This window comes from Labeo rohita, chromosome 11 (genome assembly GCF_022985175.1).
Source record: "Labeo rohita strain BAU-BD-2019 chromosome 11, IGBB_LRoh.1.0, whole genome shotgun sequence".
Classification (NCBI taxonomy): domain Eukaryota; kingdom Metazoa; phylum Chordata; class Actinopteri; order Cypriniformes; family Cyprinidae; genus Labeo; species Labeo rohita.
In genome coordinates this window covers 14,785,986-14,799,176 of record NC_066879.1, presented here as the reverse complement: position 1 = coordinate 14,799,176, position 13,191 = coordinate 14,785,986, and the positions used below count along the sequence as shown (strand labels likewise).

At 30.0% G+C, this 13,191-nt stretch overlaps 1 protein-coding gene across 6 annotated transcripts in view; it reads right to left on the bottom strand.

The window, feature by feature from the left end:
* slmapa (sarcolemma associated protein a) overlaps positions 1 to 13,191 on the bottom strand; it is a 64,064-nt gene that overhangs the window by 26,629 nt on the left and 24,244 nt on the right. For 4 of the 6 annotated variants that reach the window (XM_051122358.1, XM_051122357.1, XM_051122359.1 and 1 more), the window contains exons 4-11: positions 8,565 to 8,601; positions 5,754 to 5,816; positions 4,101 to 4,196; positions 3,865 to 3,936; positions 3,648 to 3,788; positions 3,166 to 3,303; positions 905 to 1,073; positions 689 to 739 (exon numbers count right to left, since the gene is read on the bottom strand). In XM_051122358.1, coding sequence (XP_050978315.1) covers positions 689 to 739; positions 905 to 1,073; positions 3,166 to 3,303; positions 3,648 to 3,788; positions 3,865 to 3,936; positions 4,101 to 4,196; positions 5,754 to 5,816; positions 8,565 to 8,601 — 767 coding nt within the window. Of the gene's footprint in view, positions 1 to 688; positions 740 to 904; positions 1,074 to 3,165; positions 3,304 to 3,647; positions 3,789 to 3,864; positions 3,937 to 4,100; positions 4,197 to 5,753; positions 5,817 to 8,564; positions 8,602 to 11,564; positions 11,892 to 13,191 lie in introns of those variants that run through there. The other 2 variants (XM_051122362.1, XM_051122361.1) reach the window with 2 other exon arrangements.

Sequence of the window (13,191 nt, the reverse complement as noted above, 5' to 3'; positions counted from 1 at the left end):
TGTTACGCTACCCTAATAATTCCTGTGATTAGTATATTTCATGGAAATGAATGATAAAGGGACAGTTCAGCGGGCGAAACATCTCTGCCAAGAGTTTTGTGGTCTGTGGCGCACCACATCAGTAGTTTCATTATCCTCTTATATTATTGCCAGAGAATTTAATTACTAGAAATTGGTTCAGGAACATAAATAACCGAAGCGATTCTTGTGCTCCGTTTCAAATGCTAGTGCCTTGCTGTGTAATAACTACATAAACACCAAGGGTGTGTAATCTTCCTGCAGCGTTTAGCACCAACCCCAATTAAAAAAACACTGGCTAAATGACATTAATGATATCAATAATTAGCAATGTGGCAGATTAAAATGGGCCGTGAACATTCAAAACTTTATCATCAAGCAAGAAACCTAGTATAAACCTACATCCTGTGTTAATTAATTAAATGCACAGGAAGAACTTGGTGAGAAACGGCCAAATTGCATACAGAGGTGTAGACTTGAACACACATGCTTAATGCAAAAGGTCAAGGCCTTCGAGACAAAACGGAAGCAAAGCTGGACAGACAGAAAAAAGAGGGACAGAACGAAAAATGAAAAACAGGCAACCAAAGGCGAGCTCGCATGCTGAATTAGTCAAAGAGGTGATGCAAGGTTAGCAGCACACCAGCAGACGCATGCGTCTCCGACTCACCTAAACTGTTGTTTTCCTTTATGCTTTTCTCCTGCAGCTGTTCTAACCGAACTGGAAAACGACAACGAGAAGATTTGGAATGACCAAAAATAAAAACAAGAGCTCTATACTGGCAGATGCTTCCTCTTCAGCCTCTTTCATCTATTTAGTTACCGTAACAAGGACGTGTGCCGTTCTCAACTGAGAGTAGTGAAGCACAATAGTATGTTTTTTTACCTTGCAGGGCTGTTAGTCTTTCATTCGTGAAGTCGTTGTCTGCCTGCAGAGCTTCGATTCGAGCTTGAAGCGACTGTTCCTTCTCCTCCATCTCTTCAATTTTCAGCTGTAGCTCTTTCTTTTCATTCTGGCCTTTTTGAGTGAGCTCCTCATGCTTGCCCTCTGCCAACTAAATGCAAACGTTGAATTTAAAGGAATAGTTAAGCCAACATTTGCATTTTCTAAAAGCATACTCAAACTCAAGCCATCCAGGATGTAGAGGAGTTTCCTCATCAGATCACTTGCTCACCAATGGATGTGAATGGGTGCCATCGGAATGAGAGTCCAAACAGCTCACAATAACTCACAAATAATCCTCACTAATTAAAGTCTTACAAAGTGAAATAACATCCAGTGCAAAAGTCCATCTCCTGTTGTCTCTCACATTAAAATCCAGCCACATATGTGACCCTGGACCACAAAATTTTGTAGCAATAGCCAAAAATACATTGCATGGGTCAAAATAATGATTTTTCTTTAATGCCAAAAATCATTAGGATGTTAATTAAAGATCATGATCCATGAAGATAGTGTAAATTTCCTACTTTAAATATATCAAAACATAATTTTTGACTAGTAATATGCTTTGCTACGAAATTCATTTCGACAAATTTAAAGTCGATTTTTTCAATATTTAGATTTTTTTTCCACCCTCAGATTCCAGATTTTCAAATAGTTGCATCTCAGCCAAAGATTTTCCTATTCTACCAAAGCGTACAACAATGGAAAGCTTATTTATTCATCTTTCAGATGATGTATAAACCTCAATTTCAAGAAATTGACCCTTATGACTGTTTAACAGTTTAAATTAGTGCTGTCAGTCGATTACATTTTTTTACATTTAATTAATTACATGATGTGTCGATTAATTAACCGAATTACTCGCAAAGTAAATGATTGTGAAAATACCCACAAAAGATTATTTAAAGCTATTTTTTTGTTAAATGAGAAAGTATCAAGTATATATTATGAACTGTAGCTTTAGAAAGAAATATTTTGTTTCAACATAAAAATTATCACACATACACATTTAAGTTGCAACGGCCTAATGTAAACTATGGAACATAAAAGAAGATCATTTGAGAAACATCTCAGTATTTTTGTTCATATGATGAAAGTCACTGGTAACCAAAACGGCTTTGTTACCAACAGTCTTCAAAATACCTTCTTTCATGTTCCACAAAAGAAAGGTTTGAAATGACATGGGGGTGAGTAAATAATGCAGAATCATTTTTTGGGGAGTGAACTATCCCTTTAATGTTTTTATTTTTATTATTCTGTTGTTGTTTTTGTTTTAATTTAACTAAAGAAACTAAATCTGCCAGCAGGTGGCAGCAAATATCTTTATGAGTCATTCACTCATTCGATTCGTTCGAACGGTGGATTCATTCAGGAATGAAGTAAATGGCTCTCTTTATAAATGGGTCTTTGAATCGTTGATTCACAAAGTTCCTTCAAAACACAGATTCACAACACTGCTGCATTGGTCGGAGACGCGCAACAATTCTGCAATGGCTTCAAAGGTAATGTGTTCTCTGCAATAACACAACACTATCAGCTTCTTATTTACTAAACTGCTGTATACAATCACTTTTAAGCTTGTGATAGATAGGGACAAAATCAGCACTCATGTCATATTGCTCTCGCTGACCGTGTGATATCCTGTGATATATAAATAAATATGAGACAAAATACACACAAGGGCATATTTTTGCACCAATATCTTGAATTTTAGGGCATAACTGTATTTATGGAGTTGTTGCCCTGCATCATATTTGTCATTAATCAACTGTATGAAATATAAGATGATGTACAGATCTGGGGGCGGGGCCAGTGCATTAACTGCGTTAAAATATTTTAAATCACATTATTTTTTATAACTAATTACTTAACGCATTAAACTGACAACACTAGTTTAAATATGTTTAATGATGGATTTGTTTTTTCCAAACACGCATCTTTTGACTTCTCAAGACGTTAATTGATGGTCTGGAGTGGTGTGGATTACTTGTGGATTATTGTGGTGTTTTTATCAGCTGTTTGAACTCTCATTCCGACGGCACCCATTCACCACAGAGGATCCATCGGTTAGCAAGTGATGATTTCTCTAAATCCGTTCCCATGAAGAAACAAACTCATGTACAGCTTTGGTGGCCTGAGGTTGAGGACATTTTCATATAATCTTCATTTTGGGTGTGTAAGCGTGTGAACAACAGACATGCCTTGATCTTTTCCGTGAGATCCTTAATTTCATTGACGGCTCCATTGTATTTGTTGGCGAGTTCTCGGAGCTCCTCCTGTGTGCGTTCATTCATCTCTCTCAGGTGTGTGCACTCGTCTTCTGTGTTACTCAAACTCCTCTGCAATACAAAAACAAACCATTTAAAAAAAAAAAAAACACCTAATGGATATAACTGGGCATGATGCTTTACTTCTTTTACCATGGTAAAATCTATATGCACAGACAAAGTTGCATATTGCTTTTTCCTGAGCAAAAAATCAGCACATTAGAATGATTTCTGAAGGATCACGTGACACTGAAGGCACTGGAGTAAATAGATGCTGAAAATTCAGGTTTACATCACAGAAATAAATTACATTTTAAAATGCATTCAAATAGAAAACAGTTATTTTATATTGCAATATTATTTGTGTATTTTTAATTAGGTAAATGCAGCATGCATATCTTTTATTTGGGCATTACCTCCACCTCAGACAGCTTCCTGACCACCTCAATTTTTTCCTGAAGGACCCGCCTCAGGGACTCTTTGGCTGTCGTCTCATAATTGTGTTTGTCCTCTGTTAAGGCTACAAGCTCCTTTCGGATACTGTCTTCTGTTTGGTTCTGATAAAACAACATGCTTTAGTGAAACACAAACTATCAAACATCAAAATACTTACAGTGTTAATACAGGCCTTACTTTTGAATATGCTTGCAACTGATTCCCCATCACCTCCAATCTAGAGAGTAACCGGTCTTCATCGATTAAAGCCTGGAAAGACACATAGCCTTGTCATCATGACAAATACAGAAGTATATTGGAATATACAGTCATAATTGTAACATATTCCAAGCACTACTAAACATGCCTATAACAGCCATCTGTATTAAATAATTAATAATGGTCTTCTTTTTTAATTAAGATGTGTAATGTACCTGCCAGCTGCTCTCTGATGCTTCCTGTGTGCTGGCCAGCAGCCTCTGTAAAGTGGCCAACTTCTGCTCCAGCATCTGCTCTCTGTGTAAGGCCTCCTGAAGGACAAACACATCAACAATTTTTTTTTAAACAAAAGTATACTTTTAATCAGCAAGGGGCGTATTAATATAATACTAAATTATATTATATAAATTATATTTTATATAAATTATATTTTAAAATATATTCAAATAGAAAGCGGTTATTTTGAACTGCAATATTATTTCAAATTGTTACATTTTTTGTATATTTCATCAAATAAATGCACCATTGGTGAGCATAAGAGACTTTTCAAAAACATTTAAAAATAAACAAACAAAAAAATCGTAAATTTCTTATCGGCAACTACAAATTTTTGCAAACCACCAGAAAAACCATACACTAGACAAACCACATTTAGTTAGTAATAATATACATATACAGTGTAATAATTATAGTAGTATAGTAGTAACACATTATAATATAATATAATATAATATTTCTCAACTGTGATATTTTTTATATATATATTTTGTATATATAACAGTGTTTCTTAACATTTTGAATTGATTTTAATTTTCTTGTTTTGATTTTCATTTTAGGTAAAGTTTGAGTAACTGTAATCTTTCTAATTTTAGTTGTTTAAATTAGTTTTTTAGTATGCATATGTAGTTTCCATCCATTTGTACTTATATTTTAATTCTAGTTTTAATTAATATTTTAAATATTTTTAGTAAATATAAATTATATAAATTAAAGTAAATTATATTGATATTTAAATAATATTTTATAATTATATTTTATATTAGTTATTTATATTAGTATATTAGTTATAATTATATTTTTGTTTATTTTAATCCACTAATTAGATCAATTTTTTTTTATGTATAGTTTTATGAAATGCATATAATGTATAAATATATACATTATAATGCATTTATTTTTCTTTTAATTTTAGTTCTTATTTCATTCCTATTACTACCTTATTAATATTTTGAATATGTTTATTTTCAGATTTGTAGTTTTCATTTTAAAGTAATTACGATTTAAGTTTTGTTGTGTTTGTCATTATTACCTGTTGTTTTTTTAAATATGCATATAGTTACGGTGCTATTTTTTAATCTATTTTGTATATATTAAAGTGTTTGTTAGCACTTTGAATTGGTTTTAATTTTCTTGTTTTGATTTTAATTATAGGTAAAGTTTTAGTAATTGTGATTGTAATTTTAGTTGTTTTGTTTTTTTTATTAGTTTTTTTTTTTTTAGTATGCATATGTATTTTCCATCCATTTTTATTTAAATTTTAATTCTAGTTTTCTTATTATTTTAAATTATTTTTATAAGTAAATTATATTTATATTTAAATGACATATTAAATTAGTTATAATGTATTTTAGTTTATTTTATTCCATTTAATTCATAAATATAATACTTAATGCTGCATTTATTTGACTAATGATAATAATAATCTTAATAATAATAATAATAATAATTATTATTATTATTATTATATAATTAATTATAGACCATTATATGGTTCATTTAAAATGGACTAACATCTCAATGTGCAAAATCTTTGCATTTGGACTCTTAACGTCTTTAAATGGCCAGTAGAGGTCAGTGTTACTCCATACCTGCAGGTACTGGGAGAGCTGAAACAGTTCCTGAGAATACATACTGGGTGTATTTGCGGACACCTGCATGACAGAAAGAAAAAAAAACTGTGAAAGAGAAATCTCTGCACACAGTGTATCCATCTCACAATCACAGATCTCCATGCCTCAATAAAACACTCTGAATCTACTGAGCATCTTTTCACACGTTGTCCTTGATGCATCTGAAAAGATCAGCAGCACAGTTAAAGTCAAAAGCATTTTTTTCAGTCTCAATCTTCTGAGAAGGTGAAAAGTGGCAAATAACCTTGGATGATTCCAATCTAAATGAATAGGAGCCTTGTTCCTTAAACCAAATTGCCTCATTCTTAGCAGTTGTAACCACAATGATCCAAATAGTGAAATCGTGACTCAAGTTTTGTTACATTTATTGAATCCACATGAGGAGACGCTCCCACAGCAGAGAAGGCGGTGAGAGTATTTTTATATTGGCAGTGTCAGATGTTGCGGTCGGATATAGAAGCGCTATATGCATCTGGAAATGGACATGGCATTGACAGGTCTGCATTCATGGGGTTTAAGGGGGGACGCCAGTCCATCCACACCAGCTTTATTAGAACAGACGGAGACTCGATGACGTAATGATTTACATAGGCATGTTTTTGTCATCATTGCAGATGCAGACTGATGTCATTCGCCAATTGTTTTTCCTAATCCATCTGCTCAAGTTTAAACTTCTGACTGAATTCGAAACACACTCCCATAAACATTCATTACTTCACTTTAAGGGTCCTACATTTAAAAGCTGCTACAGCAGTCATAACTTCTTGTCTTCTATAGTGTAAAAAGTTGTGACCAATATTAGTTCAAAAACTATGCATACACTACCATTTATAGGTTTGGAGTATTTTGTTGTTTGACAAATTCTTTAATTCTTTCATTTAATTCTTTAATTATTATTTTTATTGTTTTTTTTTTAGCATGTATATGTAGTTTCTATCAATTTCTATATCTTTTTTAACTGTTAATGATACTGTTACAGTTTTTAATTCATATTTTAAATTACTTTTTATAATAAATTATATTTATATTAAATATATATGTTTATATACACACACGCACACATATTTTATATTATATAATATAGTTAATTTTAGCATTCTCATTAATATTTTGAATTTGTTTATTTTTATATATTCCTTTTTTTATTGTTAAAGTTTTAGTAATTGTGATTGTAATTTTAGTTTTTTTATTATTATTTTTTGTATGTATATATAGTTTCTATTCATTTTTTTTTATTTCAATTTTAATTCTTAAATGAGATACTGTTATAGATTTATTACTATTTTAAATTAGTTTTAATAATATTTAAATTACATTTTATATTAAATTAGTTATATTTTAGGTTATTTTAATGATTTAATTTGAGTTTTTGTCATTTTTAAATGTATACAGTTTTAGTTCTGTTATTTTGAATGTTTATTTTTATATTTTTAATTTTCATTTAAAAGCAATCATAATTGTAATTTTAGTTATTTTTTATTTTTTTTTAGTATGTATATGTAGTTTCTATCCACTTTTTCAATTTAAATTTTTATTGAGATACTGTTATAATTTTATTCATATTTTAAATTAGTTTTTATAATAAATATTTATATTTAAATTATATTTTTTAATTTAATTCCATTTTAGCCATTTTATTTATTTTATTTGTTTTTGCAATTATTTTTAAATTAATACAATTTTATTTTTTATTTTTTTTATTTCTCAAAATATTAGTAGCATTTTTTTATATTTTGAATGTGTTTATTTTCATATTTTCAGTTTTCATTTAAAAGTTTTAGTAATTGTGATTGTTATTTTTTTGTTTTTAAATATGCATATGGTTTATTAACGTTTTTTCAGTTTTAGTTCCCATTATTATTAATATTTTAAATTTGTCTTTATTTTTAGATTTTTCGTTTTTACCTTAATTGGTCATTTTTAATAGTTTTTTTTTTTTTTTTTTTAAATATGTATCTATATAAGCTTTTTATTAATAAAATATATAAATATAAAAATATCAAGGCCAGTTTTAATACATTCATTTTAATGTATTTTTTATTAAATAAATGCATCCTTGGTAAGCACATGAGACTTCTTTTAAATGCATTAAAAATCTCCCCGACCACAAACTTTTAAATGGTAGTGTACTTTAATCAACCTTAAACAAATCACTTTAGTAATGCACTAAATTACGTAATCCAAACGGTATGTGAACTGGGAAGCAGGCGTGTCTGGTGTTGCTGAGATCTGATCAACACGGTGTCTGCAATAGCATTTGATGCGCCAAAAACCACTGAATGAACACTGCTGTTATATTTCTGTTTAAACAATAATGCGATTAAGCATGAGTGCATATTTAAAACTTGTAAAGAAAGCCAACTCTGTTCAGGGAACGAATCGCCACACAACAGAATTGTTCCCTGTTAAATCTCCACAGAGGCATCCCACACAGGGGATGGCATGAGAGGATAACTGCATTATCTAACTTCATCTGGACCACCTCCAGGATTGTTCACAAATACACCATATAACAGCCTGACGGAGAGCCGCGTGCAAACCTCAGATAGCGGCGCATAACGCGAGGTGTTGATTCAAAGCTAAGACTTGGAAATCACTGGCATTCATAACGAGCAGCTTTGAGACAACATGGCAAAGCTGCATGCTGTTTGATATCCAAAAAACACAAGAACATAATGAACTGGAAAACATTCATTCATGACCAATGCTTAATTTGGACAAAAACAAGCTGATAAATAATGCACGAAACAGGCAGTCGTGAGCGCTTACCTTATCAATAGCCAGTGGCAGTGGTGCGGGAACAACACTGGAAGAGAAGGAGAGATTTGTTAATGGTTGATGGAGAGATTGGGGACGGATCTACTGACACTATGCATGAGGAAAGTTAGCTGCAAATATTTGCTAGCAGACTCACTCGAGCGGTTCAACTTCGCACTGTTAATCTTTTACAGTACTGCCCTTTTACAACTTCAAGCTAATAGCACGCCTCATGAGAGATGAGGCTTTGTGATATAGGTCGGCTTTCATTTGTCTCCTAGCTTTTAACATTCAAAACTCTTAAAGGTTGCAGATGTACTTAAACGCTCTTTTTTGTTTCTATTATTGTATTTATTAACATTGACTAATTTCTATCCTTTCTGTTTTGATTTTAAATTTTTGTAAAGTTTTAGTATTTTTGATTGTAATTTTAGTAGTTTAGTTTTTTTAATATATGTAGTTTCTATACAATTTTATTTTAATTTTAATTGTCAATTACTCTTATAGTTTTTATTAATATTTTTAATTAGTTTTTATATTTTAAGTTTATTTTTATTTATTTTTATTAAAGTCAAATTAAATAAAACTAAATATAAAACATAAAACTAAAAATAATAAAAAATAAAATGGTCAAAGTACTAATGAAATAAAAATAAAATTGAATAAAATTAAATGAGTAAAGCCATATGAAATAAAATAAGTCCATAAAAGAAAACAATAACAAAAAATAATTTACAAATAGGCAAATTAAATTCATATAATAATAATAATAATAATAATAATAATAATAATAATAATAATAATAATATTATTATTATATATATATATATATATATATATATTTTTTATATATATATATATATATATATATATTTTTTTTTTTGGAATTGTTTATTAATATTTTGAATTGTCAATTTTAGTTCCAAATGAAATAAACATTTTTATTAATATTTTAAATTACTTTTTTAATATTTCCAATTTTCACCTTAACTTTAGTTTAAGCTTTATTAACTGTGATTGTAACTTTTTTTTTTTTTCCATTCAAGTGTTTTTGTTATAATTCTTTTTTTTTTTAATATGTATGCATAGTCTATATTGCTATTTTTTATTTTTGTTTTAGCTTGGTTTCTAGTTTAGTTTAATATTGGTTACTTTAGTACAAGTTCAACTAAATGAAAATGAGAATATATATATTTTTTTATTTGAGCACACGTTTATTTCATTTCAAGTAACGCAAATGTTCTTTAGTTTAAGTTAACTATAACAACCCTGGCACATCTCATCAAATCCTGACAGGCTTTGTAATATTACATAATGTGATATACAGCGCTGCGATGTGGCCAATAAAAAGAACAACAGTCGATAACTCATTAAGACATAAAACTCAAAGCTATTCATCTTAGACATGCTATTTCTCAAAACAGATATCTGCTGACTGATTCCAGCTGTGTCACTCCACATCAGCTCTCCAGCTTACAAAAGTGCACTTAAACAAGTTTTCTGCACTTAAATGACACAAACAGGCTGTGGGTTCAAAAGGTCAGTGGTGATACCTGTGGACTTTGAGCTCTAGAGAGAAACCAAGCAGATACAGAATATGAAATGCTCTGTCACTGGGACTTTCTGAAGTCTAACCGAATGGAGTCTGGAGAAATGGAGCAAACCTTCTGATAAACCATAAACCCTGATTCAAACCATAAACCCTGAGGATCTAGAGAAAAACATGCATAATGATGCCCCTTAATCCAACAAAACATTCTGACCAAACATGACAAAGACTTTCCAAAATTTCAGTCCAGGCTATATATTATGGTGTAGTCTTAAAGCTGACAAAATTAACTTTAAAATAAACATATACATTTGGACAGAAATATTGCAGACTTTACATATAAAAAAGAAAATAATATAAAATAAGATCAAATAAAATAAAACAGTCATATTAAATTAATAATAAAAAAAAAAAAAATACAATAAATAAAAAAATAAATAAAATACAATGAGAACAAAACAATAAACACATTAAAAAAAAAAAAAATAAATTGTCAAATTAAAGAACTAATAAAAGGAAATAAAAATATAATAAAATAAAGTGAAATAAAAATTAAAGTCAAATTAAATAAAACAATGCAATTCAATTAATATAACAAAAAGTCAAATTAAATTAATAATAAAAATAAATACAAATAAATAAATTAAATAAATTGATAAATTAAATAAAAATAATAAAAAAGTCAAATAAATTAATAAAAAATAAAAAAAAATAAAAACAATAATAAAATAAATTATCATTATTAAAATAAAATAATAAATAAAATAAAATAAAATACAAAGAGAACAATAAATAAAGTCAAATTAAAGAACTAATAAAATGAAATACAATATAGAATAAAATAAAACGAAATAAAAATGAAAGTCAAATGAAAAAATACAGCAATTCAATTAAATAAAATAATTTTAAAAAAGTCAAATTAAATTAATAATAAAATAAAAAATAAAATGGTCAAATTAAAGAACTAATAAAATGAACTAAAAAAATAAAATATTGTGATTCAATTAAATAAAACAAAATAAATAATTAAAATAAGCCAAATTAAATTAATACATTAAAAATAAAACAAAATTAAATAAACAATAAAATAAAATAAATAAATGAAATAAAACAATAATAAAAAATAAGTCAAATTAAATTAATAATAAAATAAAATAACAATAATTATCAAATAAATTAAATCACTGTTCCAGCCTTGTTCAAACAAGCACATCTTACTGATTTCAAGTATATTAATTGTTAAATGACCAGCCTTAAAGCTACATTAAACACCTGTTATCCAGATGTGTGAGTTATAAAGCATGTAGAGAGAAATGATGAGTAGAGACGGCTCAGGCCTCAACAGACACCCATATAAAAACTTCCTGCTGGATACAATTCACATTTCAAGCATTTTTTCCCACATTTACTGCGTCACTCCTTTAAACGCCTACCGATCCCTCTTCTTTAAAAACTCTTGTTACCTGAAGCGTTGGAAAAGCAGACTTTACAGTGTGATATTCATCAGCGGAGCAGATTTCTGGCAGTCCTCACTTCTAAGTCAGTGGTCTTGGTATTTTTCTTCAGGCGCTTTGCTGAAGAACATGCGGTCATGCTCTCTTTAGCAGCTCGATAACATGGCTGGATCCTCGACGCAAAATCAAAACAGCGCAGTTCTGTCTGCTCCAAACAGTCTGACACCATCCACGCCTCTAACAGCGGTCAAAGTTCAAAAGCTTGTCATGTGATAGTTCCAGACTCTGGTGAAATAAAACACTCCAAAGTCCCTCAGAGCTCCAAACCCATCTGAAGAGCTTTCAAATTTCATACAGAGTGAAACTCAGGCGGGACAATAGTAGCAGAACCTGATCCTCTGGCCGTCTGCCCCCATGGCATCGGCTCAGTAACTCGTGCAAAGAAACAAAGCCGACGGGTTGGAGAGCATTCCAACAGACATGAGGGAAGTTTGTGCTTGTGGGACGTCCATAATGGTGATCCACAAAAATCCTTATACATGTGGCATATCGCATGTAACACAGGAACGGCATACTACCTGACTAATTAATATGGATTAATCTAACAGCTCATCACACAATCACACAGCAGAATTAAATGCAATGACATCCAGTTATTGCATATGTGGCTAATAGGTGCATGTTCTGCATGTCTAGTGCCACAGTTTCATCTACTACACAAACTCAAACACAAGTAATGCTCACTGCGTCTGTCTCAATGTCTCAATATATGAGACGTGTACGTACAAACTTCATCTCCAGAGCTGCTCCAAGAATTACTTCAACAGAATTACACCATTTCATTTGAGAAAAACTAGCACCAAAATCATAGAAACTGAATGAAATTCTGACAGAAATATATTACCTATTGGTAGGGCTGGGTATTGAGTTACTTTTTAGGCACTGACCAAATTGCCTTTATCAATGATTTTTTTTGTTTTAAAATGACATTTTTAAAATTTACTGGATACTAAAGCATAATATTAATATTATTAGGAATAAGGAATATAAAACCTTAGTTTTTTCATTTATGATTTAATTTGTACAATTCTGCAGCATCTTTTTTGACAAAATAAAAATGCTGTTTAGTTTTAAATTATTTATTACATTTCCACTTGATTACATTTGATTATACTGTCAATCTTTTAAAATTTTCAATAGACAATTTTTTGATGATAAATATGTAATAAATCAATTTCATAGATACTCTAAATTAAAAAAAAAAAAAAAAAAAAAAAGTAGCTACTCTGTTAAGTTAAATTGTGAACAAACGAGTTCTAAATACATTAACTGTCAAGGTCAAACAATCATGTGTTGTGGTACTCATGAACGCATGGCAAAAACTGATGCAAAGAGAAGAAAATGTTAAAGGAGTCATCGGATGCCCATTTTCCACAAGTTGATATGATTCTTTAGGGTCTTAATGAAAAGTCTATAATATACTTTGGTTAAAAATTCTCAATGGTTGTGTAAAACAACACCCTTTTTACCCTTGTCAAAATCAGCTCTGCAAAAATCGTCTCATTCTGGTCAAACCTGCTTTAAATGCAAATGAGCTCTGCTCGCCCCGCCCCTCTCTTCTCTCTGTGGAGCCACA